We start from the raw sequence: 26,641 nt of genomic DNA, 5'->3' as shown, positions 1-26,641 counted from the left end.
AATGTATTAACAATTTACTGAAACATTAAACTAATTCTTCAGTTTTACTTTTTACTAGAAATGACTTTTCAGAAACGGTTTGTTTGGTTTAATTATATCATAAAATTCACAACAAGGAAGTCCTGAATTTAAAAACATTTAGCTAATGTCTAACAAAAGATACTGAAAGTTTACCACTTCCTGCAAACCAAACATTCCCGGCTATTGTTACTGACAGTACAGCAAATAAACACTTCTTCAAGTTCATAGTTTTTCACAGACTTCAAAACGCACAGGTCAAAATTTGAGCAGCTTCACCTGACAGCAGTTTGCTCTTCCAATCAAATATCTTACAACAATAGAAACAAGTTTTACTTAACTTATTTTTAAGCTATCCATAGTTACTGTTAGATAAAGTTTTGCAAAGAACACAACACATCAAATATAAATGGCTAAATAACGTTAACAATAACTGCCTCAGTTTCAGTTCAATGAGACATTGATGTCATATGGATATCAAGACCACCTGATATAATCAGAAGGCGGCAATCTCACTGAAATAGTCCTATTGTAATAAACAATATAATCAAACTTAGCAGCATCTTGGTCTCATCACAATGCTACAGGAGAATAGAAAGGCAGTTGATTTCCTACCCCATCCGAGTTTGTGGTCCGTGTCTAATGATTTCAGTGTCAATAGGGCATTAACCTAACCTGCTACCTTTCAGAAGGGTCAAAACAAAAATTTTTTAATCTGACACTCACTTTGCTTATACATGAATGGCATGGATCTACACTGGTAGTGAATCAGTCTTCAGACCAAAAACTAACATCAATACATCACATAGCTTTACTAGAAGAGGTGCAATTAGATTAAGGATGGAAAAGACTCACTGTGGCTTAACAAAAAAAATAATATTTGGAAAATGCTGAGGAAACAGATTGTTACACATCTCGTTCAAAAAGGAATGTAAAAATAATGAGCTTCAAAAGTTAGTAGAAATTTATGCATCTATATATTGATCAATGTGCTAGACATACAACAACTTCCATAGTCATATGCTAGTGAAAGATCTTGCTGATAATCCTAGAAAATTCTATTTCTGCATAAAGTAAGTAAGTGAAGAAAAGCTTCTATTAAGTCATGTGTAGACCATTCTGGTGCAGCAATAGATGAAAGCAAAAGGAAAGCTGAAGTTTCAAATTTCACAGTTAACACTTTGGAGACCAGCAACTAATATTGCAGCTACAAAAGCAGCCATGTATTTGAAGCATTACTGGCACATATATAATTACAGCAATGATAACCAATGATCCCTTCAGTGCAGATGCACACCAAGTTTGAACTCTTATTGGAATCAGCCAGATGCCACGATGATGATGACGAGTTTGTGGGGTGCTCAAACTGCACGGTTATCAGGGCCCGTACAAATTCCGAACCTTTGCTCAGCCCAATCTCGCCACTTTCATGATGATGATGATGATGATGATGATGATGATGATGATGATGATGGCGACGACGACGATGATAATGATGGTGAAATGTTGAGGACAACACAAACACCCATGAGTATTAAGGTTAATGACAGGGGCACTACATCCATAGTGTGTGACAAATTGCGATCTTGGGTCTGATGGGAGGTGTGATAGGGTAGTCTGTGTGGTGGTTGTGAGCTCTGTGCCTGGATGGAGTAGCAAGCAGGAGATCCAGATTTGTGCCGACAGGAGTGGCTGAGCGGTTCTAGGTGCTGCAGTCTGGAACCGCGCGAACGCTACAGTCACAGGTTTGAATCCCACCTCAGGCATGGATGTGTGTGATGTCCTTAGGTTAGTTAGGTTTAAGTAGTTTTAAGTTCTAGGGGACTGATGACCACAGAAGTTATACGTCTCAGAGCCAATTGAACCATTTTTAGATCCAGATTTGAATCCTGGCCCAGCACAAATTTTCAACTTGCCCTATTGATATAAATCAATGCCCATTGACAGTTGATGTCTTCAATTCCTTTGTGTCTTGACATATGTAATTGACGTGTCATGAGTAATACAAAATTTTAAAATAATGACAAAGTGTAATTATCCTCCAAAGAAATTGCTTTAAAATTTGCAATCTATCAGAAAACTAATGTAAATATGAAAAATAAATATTGAAGCTAGGTCTTTTTTTTAGGATGCATTACTCTTGAAGATACATCAATTGTGTATGTGCCAGTAACACTACGAAGTGAGTTACCTAGCAATTTCTTCCTCTGGAGCTTCCAAAATTTCTCGCTCATGCAAAAAATGGGATGTATTTTTATCAGAATTACAGCAAACTGCAAAACCTAACACATACGTGTACGAAATTACGTCAATGCAATCACATTGACTCAGTCATTAAGTTCGCTAATGTTTCTTCCAAAATAATTCTATAAATTGACAACAGAAGGCTACACCAGTCACAGAAAAGGTAGTGAAACATTTGAATATTGTTCTCATATGAACTGCGCCCAGTTTTCGAATGATAGGTGCCGAGAAAACCATGGCCCAATCTATTCTTGGGCTTACTCATTTTAACACATAAGTTGTGATCCAAGCTATGTTCAGACTTTGTCCCCAACATGTTAGAAAATCATTCACACAGGAGGACTGTACAGACATACCATCAGCTGACTGCCACAAAAACTCTCAAACGGAGGACATACACACAGGCATCCCTAGTGCTGAAAAGCAGCTGAAAAAGTTGGAAAGAGATTAGTCACCAAGTCCAGAGGGAATCCCAATTTGCTTTTACAGGAAGTACTCTTACTCAGTTTATCGTGAATCTCGCGCAGAGTGGAAAATCCCAAGTGACTGTAAAAAGTGATGGCGACTCTTGTTTACTATATGGATAAAAGAAAAGATCCAGAAAACTATGAACCAATAGCCTTAATGAAGGTTTGCTGCAGAATTCTTAAACATAAATGCTCCAAACCAGTTTTACTTCTGCTGGTGTCCACCTCCTATTCTCCTCTGTCCCTCACCGCATAAACCCTTCCTAATAGGTGGCCAGTTCTGTTTGCATGCGAAATGTGATTTAACATATCACTTTTGGTAAAGTGATGTGTCAACCAGTTTCCACCTACCCAATAAATGATGTACACCACTATGAAAGTATTTGTTGTTAGCTAATTAGTTTAGACTCTTAAACTGTTTGGAAGTCTGTTATTGTTTGTGCATTTACAATAGCCCAGATGGTCACTGTGCATCTCCAAGTCAGAACAACAGTGACAGTTTTGCTATGCATTGTGGTACCTGTTGGCTTGGAAATTATTCTATACTATGACATCCCGGCTCGGAAAAGTGTGGTGTGCCATCGAATTAAAAAAAAAAAAAAAGGTGGGGGGGCCTCCTTGACACTGGTACTGATGTTGTGGAGAACATACAAAGAGGGATTAAAGTGGTCTGATTGTATAAAACTCTCATTTGTGAACATCAAACAGTATCAATGTCACATCAATGTATGCTCATGTATTGTGTCTGAAGTGTTACCATACATATGACATTGTAACTGATGATGCAATATAATTATATTGAATAGAAGAGCTGTCTATTATTTATCAGAAATTGAGAGTTGATTAAAGTTCCAGATTCCAGTACAAGAACAGCTGTGGCAGTGAAGAGGTCCGTCCATATTAAGAATAACTACAAGGTTTGTCTCAGTTAATATTTCAAGAAGCAGCAGTGTAGAATGTGGGAGCAACACGTTTGCAATCTACACGTACACACACTATTTCAGACACAGTGAACACTTCATTCTGGTGACTCAGTGCAGTGCCCAAAATACTTCTGTGCTGGAAATGCAATTAAATTTGAACAAGAAGAATATGTTAAAAGAACATCAGGAGAAGCTGGCACTTTTGAAAGAAAAAGTTATTAATGAATGGTGCTGTTGTCCATAACACTGTGTCAGCAGCCAAAATACAGTGCATCCACAAAGGCTCTCTGCAGCGGTGACCTCTGCATGTCTTGCCTTGCGGGACACACAAGGTTTGCAACATTCATTCATGTCGCTGTATAAGCTAGGGGCTGGGATTCACTGCTAGTGGCTGCAGTTATGTTGGGAGATGGGATTCGACATTATTACGAATAAACAATGAAAGTAATTACAATTAAATTCACTGTATTCATCAATATCACAGTAGATGTTGGAAATGTTTTCCTCTTTCTTCAAGACAGTTCAACACGTTTACATTTATTTGTGAAAACATTTAGTAATGTTTCATGTTTAATCGAGATAAGTCAATTATTGCTGTCTTCAATTCATTTATTGTCTTTGGGTTGCTTTGATACACGAATGTTTTAGCCGTGCCCCAATGTAAATAGTCGGGAGGAGACAGATACGGTGAATGTGTAGGCCAGAGACCTTTCGTAATTACTATGTCTCCAAAGATCTCATCTAAAATTCGTAGGGACTAGTGTGTAATATCAGCAATAGTGTTATCTTGTTGAAAAAATAAATGACTGATCTCCTTTTGATTTATCAGAGCAATAAATCGATAAATTATATAGGAACAATAAACATCGGAAGTGACAGTGCTGTCATAAAAGATCGACCCTTTAATTTGTGCTAGCATTATGGCAACTAACACTCCAATTTTCTCTGTATGCAATGGTGTTTCTCTTAAGGCATGCAGATTTTCTGATGGCCAAGTCGTGAATTTTGGGAACTGATGTACACAGATGTGTGAATTCAACCTCATGAGTAAAAAAGGTTTGATCTGAAACACCAACTCCAACTGGTTAACAAACCACTGAAACTGTTCACAGTATGCTATTCATTTCGCATAGTCCATACAACATAATTATTGCACAGCAGTAATTTTATATTGATACAACCTCAGTTCAACAATGTAGGAAATGACAGACTGCTACTTACTGTAAAGAACACATGTCAAGTTGCAGAAAGGCACAATTAAAAGTCACTTAAAGCTTTCAGTAAAACTGAAACGCAAGCACAAGTACGCGCACGCACGCACAACTTCAGCATCTTGGGACAGCCCCGTTGTTTGGTTATTGCCTTATGTTCTGTTGTCCAGGGACATCATCTTGCAATAACCTCCTCACGTTTTTTGATTCTGCAACATTATGTTCAAAATTTCATCTAGCTTCCGTTCTGTTAAAATTGTGCACCCACCAGTTCGTGGTGCATCGTGAACTGAACCTGTTATCTGGAATTTGAGAATTAAATCATGTACAGTGTCATGTGGTGGGCACCTTGAAGTAGAAAACGCAATCTAAATTGCTGCCTCATATGCTCCGTAAAGTTTTCTCCTACACGTAAAACCTCTTCCACTAAAAATGCTCTCTTTGCAGTAGTAAAAATTCTCACCACACTAACCTTCTACAGGAACTAGACAATAACACAACTACCAGCTACAATGCACATGCCCACCACTTCAAGTCTGTAGAACATATTCTACTGTTTTAGAAATTCAAGCAGAAAAGTAAAGGAAATTTTATACACATTTGACTTACACCAAAGTGTTAAAGACAACAATAATGTCCTAAAATTCAAAATATATCCAATAATGCCATAAGGGATTACACGATTTAACACACAAATATCTTCAAACCTTTGCCAAATGCGAGAGTTGGAGTAACATACATCTTTGTAGCAACTGAATACTGGTCAAAATATGTCAAATTATATCCTATTAAAAATAGCAAATACAACCACAGTAGTTGAAAGTTTACAAGAGTATTTCCTAGATGTGGGAGAACCAAGATGGATACTGACAGATAATGGTTCACAATTTATAAGCAATAGTTTTGAAGAGTTTGTGGAATAGGAAGGAGTATGGCATATTACCACTTCAAAGTTCCATCTCAGTCATCCATTGGAAAGGATGATTAAAGGATTAGGTAGATTTTGCCTAACATATTGTTCAAATAGACGTACTACCTGATGTTATTCTAAATGAGTTACCTTATTTGTCTACTGGTCTTTCACCAGTAGAGGTATTAAATAGAAAATTTATATGGGAACAGTTTTTTTTAAATTACTTTAACTGCCAGAAGATTCAATTGAAAATAAAGACACAAAAGACTGTCAGGAAAATTAATTAAAGAGACTTCCTCAAGTGAGTGTAAAGGAACACAACAGTAAAACTATCACACCAAATTTTGAGATAAATGATATGGTACTGATAAAAGTTTATCATCCGAGTCCTAATATAAAGGTGCTGGCAAGTTTTTCACAGATATGAAGGTCCACATACATTGAGGTGAGAAAAGTCATGGGATACCTCCTAATATTGTGTCAGAGCTTCTTTTTCCTGGTGCAGTGCAACAACTCAACATGGCATGGACTCTAAGTCACTGGAATTCTGCTGCAGAAATATTGAGCCATGCTGCCCCTTATAGCTGTCCATAATTGCAAAGTATTGCTGGCACTGGATTTTGTGCACGACTGACCCCTCGACTCTGTCCCATACGTTTGATGGGATTCATGTCGGGTAATCTGGGCAGCCAAGTTGTTAATGCAAATGTTCTTCAAATCAATTGTAAACAATTGTGGCCCAGTAACAGGGTGCATCGTCATCCATAAAAAGGAAATCCACGAATGGCTGTAAATGGTCTCCTAGTCACTGAACATGACCATTTCCAGTCAATGGCTGGTTGAGTTGGAGCAGAGGACCCAGTCCATTCCATGTAAACAAAGCCCACATCATTATGGAGCCACCAACAGCTTGCACAGTGCCTTACTCACAACTTGGGTCCACGGCTTCGTGGCATCAGCTCTTACACACTGAAATTGGGGCTCATCTGGTTTTCCAGTCATCTAATGTACAACCGATATAGTCACAAGCCCAGGAGAGACATTGCAGGGTATGTCAGACTGTTAACAAAGATACTCGCATTAGTCATCTTCTGCTATAGCCCATTAATGTCAAATTTTGCTGCACTGTCCAAACAGATACATTTGTAGTATGGCCCACATTAATTTCTTCTGTTATTTCATGCAGTGCTGTTTGTCTGTTAGCACTGACAACTCTCGGCAAACGCTGCTGTTCTCAGGCATTAAATGAGGCTCATCTGCCACTGTTGTCCACGGTGAGAGGTGACGCCTGAAATCTGGTATTCTTGACCCTGTGAATCTCTGAATATTAAATTTCTCAATGATTTCCACAGTGGAATGTTCGATGCATCTAGTTCCAACAGCTATTCCGCATTCAAAGTCTGGTAATTCCTGTCTAGTTGCCATATCACATCAAAAATCTTTTCACATTCATCACTTGTGTACAAAAGACAGCTCTGTCAATGCACTGCCCTTTCATACCTTGTGAAAGCGATACTACCGCCATCTGTATATGCGCATATCACTATCTCGTGAGTTTTGTCACCTCTGTGTAAGGTGGTTAGTATTCCACATCTTATGGTAGGGTTTCTTATAGATCTTTTAAATGGCAGGGAAAAAGAATAACATAACATTTATATGAAAAAAAGGATTAGAACTTAAAAGAACTGATCTCAGGGGAGTTCACGAACTGCATTAACTGTACGGTGGCGCATCTGCAATGCCCCACTTGTCTATTACAGTTCTTCCCATTTAAATTTCCATGTAATGGTTCTTCTCTTTTTATTATATTATCTTTTTTAAATTACATTTCTTTCACAATCCTATCGGTAGTAGCTAGATAACAAGATGCTAACTACTGTTTTAGTAACAGCACAGCTGTATGCATAATCTCGCAGGTATTTTCTACATCGGCATATACAAATAAGATAAAACAGACAACAATGATGGCATGGCCAGGTTTATCATGGGTAGAACTAGACCGGAACTGAATTCAGTATAACAGATACCATAAGGTCACAATTTTTGGTTTGCAGCAAACAAACTGCTCAATGCAAAACTCCTCAAATATTCTACTAAACACAGTTAATATTTGTAAGGTATTTGCTTGCCATATTGAAGTAACTGTAAATCTTATAATATAAAGATGTGTTCTGGCACTACATCCACAAATGTAATGTTGATACGAGCATATCTGAACGTAAGCAGATGTTACTTCACCAAGCCATTGAAGTCCACCTTGCAGGTACTATGTATAGGCCACATTAACAATAATGAGGAGATATGGAAATTTATGCATGTTCTGGAACAAAAGTAATAAGCTATTATCTGGAGTTAATGACAAATTAGAATAAAATGGAAGGTTTATCTGAACATCTAACAGATATACAAACTTTACGGTAAATGTAGACGTCTTTCTAGTGGACACTTCCTGCAAACCATACATACAAATAGAATATAGTGGGTAGACTCTCTCAGTAGAGGCATCATAACCAGTGACAAGGCACATCTTTGGTGGTTGTGTTTATGGACTTAGGAAGCATGCAGGAGGTAGGAGTGTGAAGAGTCATAGACGTGATAAGAGAAAGAGGCTCAGGGGAGAGGTTCTGGGATGAGCTAAGACTGGTTACTTTGCCTTCAATGAGAGAATCTCTGCTCTCATTGACGAACACCTTCAGCCTATTATCCATAACATACCCAGCTGTATAAAACACACCAACTGACTCCCCACAGTACCTGTTCCTTCACCATGCAACACCCTGCTTGCCACTACTGAGGCCCATGGTCTTGCTGGTATTGAACACTACCTTTTCCAACAATCCACCTACTCCAAAACCTACAATCACATTCCTGGTAAACATTATCAACTGTGTCCCCACCCACAATTACTTCTCCTTTGTTTGCATCACCTATGCACAAATCCTTGGTACACTTCAATGACTGCTTCACAGCCTGTGCCATCTGGATCCTTCCTACCAACACCAGTCCTTCTGAATGGCGCAGGTGAGAACCCTCCCTACAATATATCCTATGTTCCAGTGAACCCCGTGTTCTCAATCTTTGCTAGTCCCTGTCCTTCACCTTTATGTCCACCTCCCTGCTCCCACTCCAGAACTACATAGCCTTCTATTCCATCAATGCACCCACTGGGTACTAGCTGCTGTCCACCGGTGAAGTATGTGTGTGAACACCCACTTCTTTAACGATATGACTTACTTGAGATTGTCAGCCGACTTTCCCTGCTGGTTAGCTTGCTGCTGCAGCCTCCTTTTCTCTTCTTCTCCGACGTATATTTGCTAGGAATAGGAATTTATCAAGACTCTTTCTACTCATAAAATTAAGCAGACGTAAGCAGTTTCTTTTGTTTCACTTCACGATGTACATCAAACTTATGCTATCATTCTTCACATAAACAAACACTATCAAGTAAGTCTCTTTGCGTGTCCATAGCTTAGAAACAGAGTTCATTTACATATAAGAAAAGGTTGGCTTAAAACCCAAGTCCATTCCCATTCTGAATCTGAACACACATCTTATCCTCCCCAAGTCCAAAGTGAACAATAATTAACAATATTTCAACTGTCGTTTTTTTCCCACTACAATAGTCAAAGTTATAAAACATCACGATAAACACTCCTCCTCCTTTCACTATGGCTTCCATGGCACACCGGCAAACACTTGTCGGTGCCGTTCCAACGCCACGTCTACGGTCTTCTTATTACACACTTTGGACCTGCACACAGAGACAGGCGACTCGCAGTAGATAGGCTCTCTCACACTTGTATTTAAAATATCATGTGTTCGAGACAGTAGAAGGCTGAGTGATTCTAGAATTTAAGCGGAAATTCTCGAAGCATTACAAGCTGTACACTGTCTGGCCTCAGGGACCAGAGTTGGGGTTGCTCGCATGCATGTGTGCATTCTACTTTAGAAGGCCTTTTGGCTGAAAGCTCAAACATACAGTAATTATTTTGTTGTGTGTGTCTGCAACTCAATGTGTATCCTATACTGTGGATAGCAATCTATCCTTTTCATAATATTGTCATGAATATTTTTGATATGAGAAGCACCACTGTAATTTCACCAGATTTATTTCATGTCTCCCTAGTCCAAGGTTTACTAACATTGTCTCGTACAGTTTTAATGTTTGAGCTAATAAATGTTTGAATTATTATATCTGTTTATTTTGCTGTAGCTTAATGTGGCTAAAATTTCACTCTGTCATATTTATGGATGATAATTTTCTAGACAATACCCCAGAATATTGTAGGTGTTAAGATTACTATGCAGTCATAGAGGAGAGACATTACCTGAATAAGAATGTTTCTAGGAGTTTAACTGGATAGGTGCAGGATGTCAGCATCATAAAGTTGGCGAAGAGGAGAGTAGGAAGAGGAAAGATCAATTTGTGAAGATTTCAATTAGGTTTCTTAAAAAAATACAGATAGGAAAAATGAACTTGAATCATTATTTGGATGTTTCAATCTAATTTCAATAGTCAATTTTCCAACTCATGTACAAAAAGATAGCCAGGCATTGACCAAAATTTTATAGACAATACTCAAACTGAAGCAAATAATACGTGTCCAGTTGTTGACGAGATATCTGATCATGACGCACAATTAATGTCAAACTCAATTTATTCAATATTTATTTGTATAAATATTTGAAAGTTGCTTTCCTACACCATTATCCAGAAAATTCATTAACAGAACAAGTAAGCCATCGATAAATAAGGGAATTAAAATCTCATGTAAGAGGAAGGGGGAAATTTATATGAAGGCAAGATCCAACATTACTTTCACAAACTCCAAAAGATACTGTAAAATTTTAAGGTATGTCATCAAAATGTCAAGAAATATGTATGTCCTGACAGAAATTAATAATGTGGGTAGTAAGATTAAAGCAATATGGGATTTTATCAAACAGGAACAAGACAGCCAGTCAGTGAACAATCTACAGTAACAAACTAAATGACAATGTTGTGACTGATTACTCACAAGTTGTGAGTACTTTTAACAATCACTTTCTAAATTTAGCATCAACAAAACAGGATTAAAGGATTCAGAAAGACAGGATTAAAGGATTCAGAAAAAACAGGATTAAGAAAAACAGGATTAAATGATTCAATTGAAGAAGCTAGAGAATATACTAAAAATGTCATTCCAGAAAACTTGAAACAACTAGAAGTGACACCAACATCCTTCAATGAAATTAGTAAAATTATAAAAACAAAACCTTACGTGGTGTTGATGGAACTTCAAACACAATTCTGAAAAGTTGTCCCAAATTAATAAGTAAAATCCTTTGTGATAAACACTACATAATGCATCACTGGCATAGGGAATTTTTCCACACAGGTTAAAACGGGTAACTGTTGTAAGTCTTCACAAGGGAATGACAATAAGTTTTTGCCCAGTTTCTTTACTGACATCTTTATCCCTAATTCTAAAAATTGTGACGTACTCAAGAGCAGTCTAAACATAAGCAACAGTCTGGATCCCAGAAGGATTGGTCAACTGGAAATGATATTTATATATTCACTCATCAAATAGTACAAGCCTTAAGTATAAAAATATCGTCGGCTGGTATTTTTGTGATCTTTCCATGGCATTTTATTGTGGAGTCATATTACTCTCTTGGAAAAACTCAACTTTTATGAAACTTTTGACTTTCCACACAGCTCATTGAATCACTCTTAACAAAAAGAATGCACAAAGTTGTGTTGGACAATTCAAATAGTGCTGGAAGGGTAGAAAATTTTAGTGACTGGGGTGAAATTACAAAGGAAGTCCCTCAGGGCTCAGTTCTGGGTGCACTCGTGATGTATGTGAGTGACCTTCCACTTGACATTCAACGAGCAGAATTGGTACTTTTTACAGACAAAAATAGTGATAAAATAAATCCCATTAGAGAAAAAGCAACACAGGAAGATGCTAATACTTTCCCAAAGAATCATTAAGTAGTTCTCTGAATATGGACTCTTCCTAATTCAGTTCTGTAAAATAGAGTCATACCAACAACTGAAGCAGCACATGAACAGGAGTTAATACAGGGTAGAATGTTCCATACTTTTTGGTGTGCATAGTGATGAAAACGTGAGCTGAAAGAACGATGTTACTGAGCTTCTCAAACAATTAAGTTCAGCCACTTTTGCTCTGCATCTGCTTGTGTGAAACATGACATACATATATACAGAACAGGAAGCAAAGAGTTTCTTTATATGGTTTAAGTGATTTAAGGAGGTTTCCCACTTCATCTAACTGGGGTGAAATTACATTACGTATTCCACAGGGTTCGAGCACGGGTCCCCTTCCATTCTTGATATACGTGAATGCCCTCCCTTCTTATCTGAAACAAGAAGCTAAAGTGGTACTGTTCGCTGGTGAAACAAGCATAATTGTTAATCCAGTTAAAGAAACTCCAATAGAAAATGGTATAAATAATGTCTTTTGAAAGGTTATTGACTGGTTTTTTGCTAATGGGCTTGCTCTGAACTTTGAAAAAACACAGTACACCCAATTTTCTACTGCAAGGAGTAGAGTTCCTTCAATAAATATAACACACCAACAAAAGGCAGTAGCCAGGATAGAGAATATCACAGTTTTGGGTGTACATATAGATGAGAATCATAATTGGAAAATTCATATTTTGGATCTTCTAAAGCGACTAGGTTCAGCAACTTTTGCAATCAGAATAATTGCTAATTTTGAGGATACAGAAATTAGTAAGCATACATACTTTGGATACTTTCACTCTCTGATGTCATACGGAATAATATTTTGGGGTAACTCAACACTTAGGCAAAAAGTATTCACTGCTCAAAAGAAAGTGGTTAGAAAAAGGTGTTGGGCTCACAGTCTCACATCTGTTACTGTGAGGCTACTGTAAGAATTCCTAATCATTTAAACAGACGCCTACATTTCCTCAGTAATGCAATTTGTTCTCATCAACATGGACCAGTTTAGAAACAACAGGGATGTTTATGATTATAATACCAGAAGATATATATATTTACACCATACTCTGCCTAACCTACTTTTGGCACAGAAAGGGGTAAAATATGCAGCTGTAAAACTTTTCAATAAATTACCAGATTAAATAAAATGACTGACAGAAAGCAGTAATAGTTTCAAATAAAACTGAAATCGTATCTACTTGACAACTCCTCCTATACCATAGATGAATTCTTGAATAGGAACAAATAAACCTACAGGTAATAAAAATTTTAAGCTTAAAAAAAAACCCTTGATTCATGTGTGCATTTCTTATGCCCTTGACGTATTCCACATTATAAATTACCATGAGATTGATCAATGGAACATGTAACTAACTACCTGGCTCATTCCACATCATTTCAATAAGAGAATCATTCAAATGATCTATTGAATATTATCAACCAACCAACCTCATCTAAATCTATCAACCAAAACATTATGAGCACCAACCTACTATCAAAATAAACCCGTCCACACGACAGCAGCATCACCTGGCGAGGAATGACTTAGTCAAGACACACGGGTTTTGCACATAGTATCAGTGAGCGTGCTGTCTATGTGTAGAATTGGGAAGGCACATGATCTATCTGAGTTTGACCGAGAGCACATTATGATGGCCTGGAGACATGGCATGAGCATTTCGGAAACTGAACAACTTGTCAGGTATTTGATGAATGCTGTGGTGAATGTCTTCAACACATGGTGAAACCAAAATAAACCACATCCAGACGTCAAGGGGTTTGGCTGTCACCCCTCATTACAGATGTCTAATGTCGTAGGCTGGGCACACTAGTAAAACAGGACAGGTGGCAAACTGTGGTGTAACTAACATCAGTTTAATTTTGGGCAGAACACAACTGTGTCTGAACACACGGTGCACCAAACACTTCTAATGATGGGAGTCTGCAGCCGAGGACCCATACATCTGCTAATGTTAACATCACATCAGCAACTATGACTGAAATGAACAAGTGACCATTGGCACAAGACATTGACAGAGTGGCAGAGCACTGCATAGTCTAACGAATCCAGATACCTTTTTCATCATGCTGATAGGAGTGCGCACACCCATCGTCTTTTTCAGGGGAACAGTTCCTCGACACCAGTAACATGGGTCGGAGACAAGCTGGTGGCACCTAAATTATGCTCTGGGGAACATTCACAAAGGCATCCATGGGTCCAGTGGAGCCCATGCAAGGCAGCATGACAGCCAATGATTATCATACAGTGGTTGCAGATTATGTACACCATGCTTGACAATCATGTTTCCTGACAGCAGTGGCTTTTTTCAAAAGCATAATGCACCATCACACAATGTCTGGAGTGTGATTAAATGGTTCGAGGAACACAGTGGCAAGTTCCAACTAATGTGCTGGGCTCCCAATTCACCAGATCTGAACCTGATTGAACACATCTGGAATGCGACTGAACGTGAAGTGAAGTCAGCCCCCCTCCCTGGAGAGGGTGTGTGTGTGGGGGGGGGGGCAAGTGCACACACAGTGCTAACCCCTTCCAGTGAGCACCAAGGCCACACTGCTTCCATACCAAGATGTGTCGCCACTGTTACCTGTGTCGAAAGTAGAAATACCAGCCATTAGGTACGTGGTCATAATGTTCTGGCTGATCAGTGTAGCAGTGCAATGACGAGTTAATATCCAGATGAGTTCTACATGGGGACATTCAGAGCCACAGCTGCGTAATAAGTTCACAATAAAAAGTAAATAAATTAATAAAAAAATTTAAAAAACAAGATTTGGCCATGAGTAGAACACAAATGAGCACATTTAAGAGAGAGCTTTTGAGGAAGCTCAGAAATCGAGTAAGGATTATAGACAAGGTAGCAGCACATTACCCCAAAACATAGGAGAAAAGAGGAGAGAAGAAGGTATAATAGTAAGCTGGATACTGTACTCATATATATAAATTGTGTAAGGAATAGGTTAGACGCACCAAAGAAATGAGGACCTACACTCAAATGAAAGAAAAGGGAGATGTACATAGGGACACTATTGTTGTGAAAATTTGATAGAGTTTAGGAAATGGCCTTCTGAGGAAGCAGGTGTCATTGAGAGTTTCTTCAGAAACGGAATACTGCTGGTTTTGATGCTTACTCCAAAGTTGCAAAATTGAGGGCTCTACCTTACTTTTAGTCATCTAATTTATATGCTGGTTTAATAAATGAATAATAGGGATGTAAGTGTGAGCTTTATGCGCTGTTCATAATGTTTATGCTGAGGAGTGAAGAAGTATAGTAAACAAGGTAAAAAAAGGTTGTTGGTTGTTCCAAAATTGTAACTCCTCTTATTTGGTCACAGTTATTATAAACTCTGTTATGCAGTTATTATAAACTGAAGAGCCAAAGTAACTGGTACACCTGCCTAATATCGTGCAGGGCCCCCACGAGCACTCAGAAGTGCCGCAACGCGACGTGGTGTGGACTTGACTAATGTCTGAAGTAATGCTGGAGGGAATTGCCATGAAGCCTGCAGGGCTGTCCATAAATCCATAAGAGTACAAGAGAACAGAGATCTTCTCTGAACAGCATATTGCAAGGCACGCACGCATATTAGTGTGTGTTTCCTTTGTAGAAATCATCCTCTTCTCTGGACAGTGTTACAACAGTAAAGGGAAATGATACTTACTCAGTGTCCAATTAGCACATTTAACCAATGAGTTTTCATCCCAGTGCAACTAAAGGGCTGGAGTAGAATCTGGAGGTGCAACTGGTTTACCAAGCCTCTTAATGGTTACTCCCCAAGTACAAACAAATGGAAACAACATACAAGTACTTTACCGTCAAAGCATCATCATCAAGTACTTTATTGTCATACTACAAGAATATAATATTTTAATTGTGTGAGCTGGTAGTTAGTAAAACAAACTATGCATTAATTGCATCCTTCATGTTTTCTGCATTACAATTTTAAAATGCTAAAAAGTGTTTATCACTACAATTATTCTTTCGTTACTTATTTAACAGCGACGACATCATTCATCAAAGAGTGGGGATTTGTGATGTAACATTTTACTTTTGGCGAAGTGTGATTTTTTTACCCAACGTCTACTTAGGTGATGAATGATTACTGTCACAGTGAAAGTCTTTATTATCAGTTAATTTGTTTACAATCATAATCTGTTTCAAAATTTGTTACTGTCTGCGCATATACACTGGCATAGATGGGCAATGTACATCTCCAAGGCATGGCAACAACATTTTGACTGAATTAGGTTTATAGAAAAGGGCTAAAAACATATGAAAACAAAAATCACTTAAAACTCCCAAAATAAAAATTGAACAAAATGTAGTTATATACGAGGTCTGTTCAAAAAATTTCAGAACTTTGTTGACAAAATTTTTCTGCACTTAGCTTTTACTTGTTGCGCATGGTGTCCTTCAAAATACTTTCCTCCACAATCAATACACCGCTCCTAATGCCATTTCCATATCAGGAAATGGTATTGGTACGCTTGTTGCAGGATCGCACGAAGCCACGTCTGCAAATTTTCTTTTATGTCATCTATTGTTGCAAATGTTTGTCCTTCAATGGCGTTTTCAACTTTGGGAATAAAAAGAAGTCCACACGGGCAACATTTGGAGAGTACAGAGGATGTGACATCACAATGATTTCTTTTGTTTTTTGTGCAATAGCCTTGCACCAACAGGGATGAATGTGCGGGTGCGTTATCGTGATGCGAGAGCCATGAATTGTCTTGCCACATTTCAGGCCAATTCCATCTCACATTTTCTCATAGGCATTGCAACACGTCCCCATAGTACCACTGATTAATGGTTTGTCCCTGAGGCATTAATTTTTTTTTTTCCCAACCCAGTGTAAAGATTGAGCCTTGGTCCCAACATCATAATCTTAGAACCATGTCTCATCACCAGTTATGATTCTCTTAAGCAAGATCTTGTTCTCATTTGCGCGATACAAAAGCTCTTCACATACTGCGAGGCGAAAATCTTTCTGGTCGTGACTCATGAGGCATGGGATGAACTTTGTGGCAACACGATGCATTCCAAGATGCTGTGTCAGGATTTCATGACATAACGCAACTGAAATGTTACATTCTTCTGCTATGTCTGACACAGTCAAGTCTTCAATTAGCATGTAAAATTTCAGTGATGTTTCTGACATGAGCATCATCGGTACACATTGAAGGGTGTCCTGAATGAGGGTCCTCTTTCACTTCTGTCCAACCATTTCTGAACTGTCTGAACCACTCTTAATACCGAGTATGGCTTAATCGCTCATCACCATAGGATTTCTGTATCATTTGGTCTCTCTCTCTCTCTCTCTCTCTCTCTCTCTCTCTCTCTCTCTCTCTCTCTCTCTCTCTCTCTCTCTCTCTCTCTCAAGGTTTTCTCAAGTTTCACAAAAAATTTAATTCAGATGTGTTGCTTCTCTAACTCTGTGTCATCTCTAAATTTGCAAACTGAGCGACAGAACATTCTACTCAATACAGCATCAAACAATTACTAACAGACATACAATGATGAAACTTCTGGCAGTTACACATTAAACACACGCTTCTGCAAGGATGCCAACCGCATTTCACTCCAACACAGCATTGGCGCAAAATTACAAATGGTCAGTAACTTTTTGAACAGACCTTGTATATCAAACAGCTGCATTTTTTTAGGTTAGTACAAATCTTCAGATTTTGCCAAGTCAAATAATAAAGAACACATTTTTACAGACAGCTTAATTAATTAATTAATACTAATCAGATCACTGTATTTTTTGGATGAACAAATAGTTTCCAGCAATTTAATATTGTAGCCTAAAGTATTATGTTACAGCAGAACCAGCTTTTAGTATGTGAAAATTTAGGTCTTCATGACCAATGAGCTCTTTGCCTTATGCCACCTATCTGATGTACATCATGTGCTTTCAGTCAATCTAAAACTGATAAAAAGAGCTTAGAATTCAACAGAACTATATAACAATGCAAGAGATTTCTTGCAAACAAAAAGCTGAGAAGCCTTGGAAAAAGCTGAAAAATTACAGGACAGTCCAAAACAACAGAGATGCTGAGTAACAGACAGGCACAACAAAAAGACTGTCACAAATAAAGCTTTCGGCCATTAAGGCTTTCATCAACAATAGGCGATGCGCATGCCCACCCACCCACCCACACACACAATGCTATTTCTTGTGTCATGATTCAGTTTTTCCTCAATTCAAATTTATTTTAACAATGCTATAATAACAATTGGCTCATTATTTTCATTCACTTCCAGGATATGTAAATCATTTCGGCAGAAGGCTTCAAACACTGGATATGCTTTAAGGGTCTCCGGAAAGGCTCAAAATCATGAAAAGTTCAATTTTTACTTTTTTGCATTTTCTGAATCTGCAGACTATTACCTTTTAATAGATATATAATTTATTCAATTCCGAAGACTACAACTATTTTTTAATTTTTTTAAAATGTGTTCTACATGGGCGTGACCCACTGTGGCGCTGTTAAACTGCTGTCAAATGGTGTTATTATTAACGTCCGTGTTCATCAGGTACATTTTAGTGATGTGAGATAAAGTATGTGTTGTGGCTAACCTGTGATGGTTCAATATATATCGCTGGTGTGATTGTCGATTGTTTCATGTTTATTTACTCTATCGTTATCTCAAAAATATTCGTAATTAATTCTGTTTCTTGAGTCTCTGTTTTGTTGAAGTATAATAATGAGTAAAAGTAAAGTTATTAGAAATCCTCTGAAGGCTTTTAAGAAAAGGAGAAATGTTGGAAAGCCAAAGGTATGTGTTATTACTGTAAACAATAAAGACGATAACCAAGTGAGTGAACCTAACCTCTCAAGTAAACCTGCCCATAGCAGTCAAAGTGGGAAAGAAAATACTTCACAGAAGAAGCTTGGTTCAATGAGTGAAAACTATGAATGTTTTATGGGCGAATCAGATGTGAATGAAATATTTGATATGTCGGTTCTCAAAGGAATTTTTTCAAACTGTGTAAGATGTATTCATTGTAGTGAAGTTGGTCTGGAACTCTCCATAATAAAGCACGTAGGACTTGCTAGTGAAATACAACTGAAATGTGATAAGTGTTCATACATGACCACCTTTTGGAACAGTGTTGCAGTAACTGCAACTGAAGAAAATGGTAGCAAAATCTACGAACACAACATTAGATTTGTTTATTCCTTGCGTTCAGTTGGTAAGGGTGCTACTGCAGGTGCAATTTTCTGTGGCATCATGAATCTTCCAAATCCCCCAACCAAGTTTACGACCTATAATAAATTAATAGGGTCTAAAGTAGAAGATGTCTGTATAGAATCTATGAAGAACGCTGTGAAAGAGGCAGTAATGGAAAATAATGGTAACAGCGTTCGATGGTACCTGGCATAAACGGGGACACACATCTCTTCATAGTGTAGTATCTGCCACCAGTATGTATACAGGGAAAGTTTTAGATGTAGCAGTAATATCAAAGTATTGTAGATGTCCACAAAAATATAAAGGTAAACATGAAAATAATTGCAAAGCTAACTATAGTGGCAGTAGTGGAGGAATGGAAGTGGCTGGTGTTGCCAGTATATTCCAGCGTTCTGAGGCGTGTGATAAAGTGCGATATGTTAATTACCTTGGTGACGGTGATTCTAAAAGTTTCAAACATGTTCAAGGACTGAAGCCCTATGGTGATGATGTTGTAGTGCAGAAATTTGAGTGTATTGGACACCTACAGAAGCAAATGGGAACAAGACTTCAGCGACTGAAAGCTTCATACAAAAAACAAAAACTCAGTGATGGTAAAGGGTTGGATGGGAAGGGAAGGTTAACTGACAGTGTAATTGACAAAATACAGAACTATTATGGAATGGCTATTAGGCAAAATACACAAAGTGTCGACGAAATGAAGAAGGCTGTTTGGGCTCTTTTTTCATACTTCTTCAACCGATGAAAATCCCCAACATAGCTTGTGTCCCAAAGAAGAAGACAGTTGGTGTAAATATAACAAAGGATTGCTAACTGGTGAAGTGTACACTCATAAGCATAGTCTGCCTCATGCAATAATGGAGGTGATAAAACCTATTTTCAGAGACTTAGCAGCACCTGAACTGTTGAAAAAGTGTATTCACGGAAAAACTCAAAACCCCAATGAAAGTGTAAATAGTGTTATATGGTCGAGAATCCCCAAGACTGTATTTGTTGGAATAGAAACACTTCACTTTGGTGTGTATGATGCTGTTGCGACTTTCAATGATGGCAACATTGTAAGGTGCAAGGTATTTAGAAATATGGGAATGAAGATAGGTTCTAACATGGTACGAGCGATGCTTGCTTTAGACAAGGAACGCCTTCGGGCTGCAGACAGGGCTGTAAAGAGTCTTGAAATACAAGCAAGAGTAAACAGGAGGAGGAACAAGAGGAAGCTGGAGGAGGAGTTTGCAGAGGATGAAGATAATCCATCCTATGGACCTGGAATGCACTAAAAAGTTAATCCAATCTTTGTCGCTCGATTCCCAAAACTTTTATTTTCTCATACTAATTACATGTTTTCTAAGGATCTTCCAAACATATTTGTTTCAAACTTTCAGTAAATGTTACACAGTACCTTCTGCATAATTTAACACAGCCTTTTTCCAAAAAACTGTATATTTTTGAATATATAAATAAAAAATTGCAAAAAAAATGTTGTGAATTTTCATTACAATTGAAAAAAATCATCTTTAATAACTGAACTAAAATTTTGTAAAATCCCTGTGTTAAGTTGTAGCCCATATTCCAATAAATAATCTGTAAAAAGTTCAACTTCCTACCTCAAATACTTCGTGAGGAAAGATGTAATTTATAAGCGTTATTTTAACATTGCAAGTATAGGGCGTTCCGGAGCCCCTTAAGAGCCAAATACAGTCAACATTAAAATTTTGGACTATACAATTTTTTTCATTCAAAGTCTGTATGCACATAATCTTATACAGATAATTAATGTAGATAGTTATTGTCAAATACGGCTGGAGAGAGAGAGAGAGAGAGAGAGAGAGAGAGAGAGAGAGAGAGAGAGAGAGAATGGGGATGTTCATGGCCTTTCTGTGACATTACAATTTTTACAATTGTATAAATTTAAGGCTGCAAGGAATAAAGTGAATAAAATTAAAGCATGTAAGAGGTAGAAAAATCAGGCACAGGCACAACAAAAAGAATGCATTTGTGTGTGTGTGTGTGTGTGTGTGTGTGTGTGTGTGTGTGTGTGGGCACGCGCACTGGTGAAAAGGCCTTACTGGCCGAAAGCTTTATCTGTGACATTCTTTTTGTTGTGCCTATATGTGACAGCATCTCCACTATATGGTGAGTGGCAACTTTCTTTTTCATAATATTGTTTTATGGTGTTCAATTATTAATAATAAAAGTAACAAATAAAAAATTAAATGGCAAAATACAAAAGAATGAGTGCTCACAGTAATATCTATCCTTCCAAATGGAATACTTTTTACTTTACAAAATCATGAAGTGCATGCAATATTTTCCTTCAAGTCATACTCTGAGAAACTAAATAGTATTTTACAAGAATTGCTTACCCGAACAGGAAAGCCTTGGACAACCTCGCTCTGTGCAGTCACATTTACTACTTTATGACACTCTAGTGTTTTGCACACCAGTTTTGGCCGCAATTGCAGGCAGTGTATTACAAACCTGCCCGATTTATCTTTATCTACTGACTGCAGACGTATAACTAGAAAACAATCATTTAGTTAAAACATTGCAAATTGTGTAACTAAATGTAACTTAAAATTTAAAGGTTAAAATAAAGCAATTAATATGTTTTGAGAGGATTCTCCCTTGATCAATAGCAATTTTCTTCTTTTTCACCCATACATTTTCAGAGAAGTTTCAAGACCACAGAAACCATGTATAGGTGAAAAAAAAGAAGACAATTGTATTTCATCAAGGCATAATCCTTTCAAAACATATTTGTTTATTGAGGAAAACACAGACAAAAAAATGGGCTTCAATTTAAAGGTGAACACTATAAAGAAGGTAGACACCAGCACTTTGAAGTAACTGTAAGCGCTATTTTACTTGCTCTTCTAAATGTAAAATATATCACAAGGAGCACATTTATAATACTGACAGGAACACATATGCTTAACTTCAATTAATGCAGCAAGCATGCAGCTCCCATAGTACCTCAGGTCTGTCACGTGGTGGGTTAGAAGGCGTGCTAAAACTGTACCACCAATTCTTTACTTAACAGAACCTAAATTTTTGCTGGAATTGGATCTTGACATTTGTTTGTCAACTATATATTATCTGACTACGCAATTTCTTTCCCTCCTGCATTCTGTCAGTTATTGAATGTATCAGGTGGTTACCGTGAAAGGAAACATGTACTGAAATTGGTCAACTTTAGGAATACTGGTTACAAAGAAAGACAAGGATAAAAGTGTTCCAGAATAAAAAGGTATATGCTTTCATGCATTTCTTGACTGGAACCACCATCACTATACGATATTTTAAAAACTATAGTCTCAATTCATTATAATAACGGAAACTACAGTAAGAAAGCAACAATCACTAATAAGGAAAGGAAACCACGAGTGGCAATTTCAGATAGAGTCAAAATTACTGCCCACCAATTGTTGAGATATTTGTCCCTCTGTGTCATAAGACATTGAATTACCATCTCTTAAAATTCCTGGGGCTACAGTGTGAACCAGTTCCAAACGTATTGCTTGATGTCCTTGTTCAAGATGAATTGTCTGCCTTTAGAGCCTGTTTTGTTTCTCCAAAATTTGCATAATTGCAGGGAAACAGATTTTTACTGTACAGTGGGTGACTGAAAACTTTCCATCTAAATGTCTGCAAGAACTACTTGACGGCGTTTGGTGTATGATGCCTCGTGTTGTTGTGGAGCAGAATGGCCTCACATACGAGTTGACCAGATTATTTCAATTTGTTTGCTTTGCAAAGGGTGGTCAAGGTTTATGAATATCACTGTGCATTCACTATTATCCCATGCTGCAGAAAGTCAACTTCTTGCCAAAGGAGGATGTTAGCATAGCCTTTCCCATACTTATGTGAACAGCCCTGGATTTTTTTGGTGGCAGTGACCCTGCATGCTTATACTGAAAACTTTATTGTTTTGACTCTGGGTCGAAGTGATGACACTATGTCTCCTCACTAGCAACCACTCGTGACAAGAAGTCATTCCTCTCCCTGATATAGCACTGCAGATGTTCAATAGAGTATCATTCAACACACTTCCTGTGCTGGTTGAAGACTGTGAGGCACCCACTGGGTGCACACCTTGTCAAATTCCAATCTGCAGTTAACAGTAGCATGAACACTTCCAATGCTCAATCCTGGCAATGTCTGCTATCATAACTAGCTGGCCTTGAATAGTCAGGTCATCCACGTACTGGACAATGGTACTGGTAATGCAGTATGGAGTTCCACACTGAACATCAACGGCCAATGACATCCATCCATCCCTGAATTGCTTGTGCCATGTCTAGCCCTTACTTTGGACATACAGTGCAATCTGCAGCCCTCTGCTATTCTTTGATGAATTACTAACCCCCAGATTCCTACAAGTGTCTGGCACTACACCCCTTTGCTCTTCTTTGAAGCAGAAATTTCACTGTTTCCAGTACAGACCGAGTGCAGTGGTAGGTGAATGTGTACTCACCCGGGCATCACATGGGTGCTTACCAACATCCCTCTAGCAGTGAGTTTGGAACATCAGTGTTCTTATGGGGACCACGCTTTTTCCACTAATAATGACATTATAACCCTTTCAATGGTTTTCATTTTACAGCATAAAGGTATTTTCTTTTTGAGTGCATCTTATATGCATGAGTGATTGGCAGCATACAGCAATTTTTTGAAATAGAATTCCCCTCTTTCTCTCTCCCCCCTTAAGGAAGAAATAATGAGATGGATAGGATAGATTGCTGCTCACCATACAGAGGTGTTGAGTCAGAGACAGGCAAAATGAAGAAAATGCTCTGGGACAATGTTCTTCCTCAGAAACAGAAAAAGCGCGCCCGCGTAGGTGTAGGGTAGGGAAAGGGAGGGACAGCAGGGTGAGTGAGGAGTGAGAAGGGAGAGGAGGAAAGATCTATATAGGTGCATGAGTGGGAGCAGAGAGGGGGATAAGCAGGTGGACGACAGAGACTAGTGGAAGTTGAGGCCAAGGGGGATATGGGAATCAGGGGATGTATTGTAGGAAGCACTTCCACCTGACCAATTCAGAAAACTGGTGTTAGTGGGAAGAATCCAGACAGTTTTTTTAGGGTGCAAAAACAACTAAGCTCATAAGGGAAAAAGGTCAACAAAATATGCTGTAGAGGCAGTGGAAGCCCTGAACAAAAGATAAAATGCCCTTCGCTGTATTGCTAAAATGGATAAGAAATAAAACACGGTTGACAGTCCATGTGTCATTTGCTAAAACACCCAATAACGCAAGGTGTCAAATGTAAATTAGAATGTAAGTAGTTAAAAAAAAGGGCATTAGGTCAGGAAATGGCGAACCATCACAGAGTGACAGCAAATGAACACAAAGTGGAGGGGGATCACCAATTTAGCAAATAGCAATAGCAAAATCGACAATACCCAATACACAACCTAAGTACAATGATGATCTCATGGCGCGAGAGCAAGATGAGGTCAGCCAAGTGGCTGGGAGAGGAGAGGTTTAATTTCCTGGAGCTTGTTCCCGTGGAGAGAAGACCAGTGATGATGCCAAAATGACACCATAGAGGATTACAGCTTTGACAGTAACCTCATTTTCTGTCACACCGATCTGGCGAACCCACATGATCATCACAGTGGCTCACTCAACAGCAAGAAAGTGGCTGCTTCTTAAATCTGTTGCACTACGGGATGGATTGCGTAAGCACACAGAGGCTCTGAAGTGCACAGAGTGTGACACAATTAACACTCTGCCGTCCGCATGTCTAATACAAATTCATTTGCCTGGCGCCGGCAGCGCTAATTCAAATTACTTGACTTGTCGCCGGCCATTCTTGACATTACCGGGAGATTATACATTGTTAAGTTTTACTAATCTTATCATTAGTTCTCGTAAGTTCTCAACCCTGTTCCCCAACTTTCATGAAATTTCGAAGATATACTTACATAAATAGATACAAAATTTGTTTGTTTCATAGATTTGTTTATTTGCATTGCCTTTGGTACTTAGTATTTCTCTTTCATATGATATGCAGCAAAATAGTCTCCAAGATGTAACTTAACTCTACAAGACTTGCACATTAAGTTGTTTGTTGTTCTTTTCTTTTTCGTTTTTGGAGCATACATGGCAGTTTCTTCATTTTCATTTTTTCGTTTCAGAAATAAGTATTAGTTGGTGTTTTTTTATGTGATTGGATCATGATGAGACATACACGATGTTGTGGCAACCTCCAAGTTTTGCTCAGAAGCAGGTATATGGTCTTTTATCCACAAATCAGACACTTCCAATAAAAAATCGTGAAATCAGACACTCTTCTGTATTGAAATATTGACATGTATGGAATGCATTAAATAATGCACAATTAAAGAGGTACATGCAAACATTTGTTTACCATTTTAGAGTTTTACTGCATTTAGGGTAATAACTCAAATACTGGTATGCCCGATACACTCCTTTCATGTAGTGTAATACGCTTTCAGGTTTGTTTATTGTGTAATTGGTTTCTCTACATTTTCTTTGAGTGTCAGTGAAAGTGGCATGTGTGTTGTAGTGTTCATTCACATCGTTTTAGTTTTCGAAGCTCTCCATACCTGTGCAAATACTTCACTTTTCCTTTGATGGCAAGCTGCAAACACTTTGACTTCTGCGCACTATAATTTTTACAAAAATCCTATATTTTGCTGTATCGTTCCACAAACTCTAATTTTCTTTTCAAGTAACTTCTCTGCAAGTTCTACACTGTTATAATAATTATCCATGTAGAAGTAATGCCACTTTACATAAGAAGGTGTCAATGGTTCTATCACTGTTTTTGCTAAAGGCTGTCCAGTGACTGAATATATTTTGAATGAGGAAATGTATCCTGTACTCTAATCACACACTATCTGAATGAGTATGCCGTAATTTGTCATTTTCAATGGATTGTAAACTTTAAATTTTAATCGTCCATGCCACAGTATCATTTCTTCATTAATTGAGATGTTTTGACTTAGATTAAAATTTTCTTTAAGCTTTTTGGAAAAATAATCAGTTACGGATTGCCCTTTGAAAATCCAGTCAGCATTATCTGGTTTATTATTGTTGTCGGAAAAATGTAAAAATGATAATATTTGTCTGAATCGGTTGCGGGACATTGTTTTGTGAAATATTGTTGTGTCTATCAATGGATTCATTGACGAATAATCATCAATCCTTGCTTTTCTTTATAATTCCCATAAGGATAGCAAGCCCAAACCATTTTCTAAGTTCGGATCCTGTAATGTCGACAAATTTGGAATTTTTTAATCCAGTTTCCTTCAATTGCAATTTTGACTGTAGTGCTTGTTGATTTTGTTGTTAATATATTCAAATACATCGTTCCCAATAAATAGTTCTATGATATCCTTGACACTGTGTATTTTTTGGAAATATGTTTGGACCCGGAGATCCTTCAAATTTATTATTGGTCCTTGGTAAATCAAAGTCTGACCACTGTGCACGGTCTTCTTCGTCTGATTCATCTGAATCAGTTAGCAACCATAGTGTTTGCCTAGTTCTTCTTGGACGTATTTCACTATCTTCCAACAATTCTGCTTCACTTTCATTTTTTTGATATCCAATGTCTTCTTCCCAATCGGCTAAGTCATCCGAAACGTCAGACAAGGCGTAAATAATCTTATCGTCTCTTTCATCTGCCATGATGAAAGGGCATA

At 37.9% G+C, this 26,641-nt stretch overlaps 1 protein-coding gene across 1 annotated transcript in view; it reads right to left on the bottom strand.

Annotated features, from left to right (window-relative positions):
- LOC126253474 (tripeptidyl-peptidase 2) overlaps positions 1 to 26,641 on the bottom strand; it is a 310,223-nt gene that overhangs the window by 84,836 nt on the left and 198,746 nt on the right. The window contains exon 14 of the mRNA XM_049954832.1: positions 21,334 to 21,488. Within this exon, the coding sequence (XP_049810789.1) occupies positions 21,334 to 21,488 (155 nt within the window). The remainder of the gene's footprint in view (positions 1 to 21,333; positions 21,489 to 26,641) is intronic.

This window comes from Schistocerca nitens, chromosome 4 (assembly GCF_023898315.1).
Source record: "Schistocerca nitens isolate TAMUIC-IGC-003100 chromosome 4, iqSchNite1.1, whole genome shotgun sequence".
NCBI lineage: Eukaryota > Metazoa > Arthropoda > Insecta > Orthoptera > Acrididae > Schistocerca > Schistocerca nitens.
This window is presented reverse-complemented; position numbering and strand designations above follow the sequence as displayed.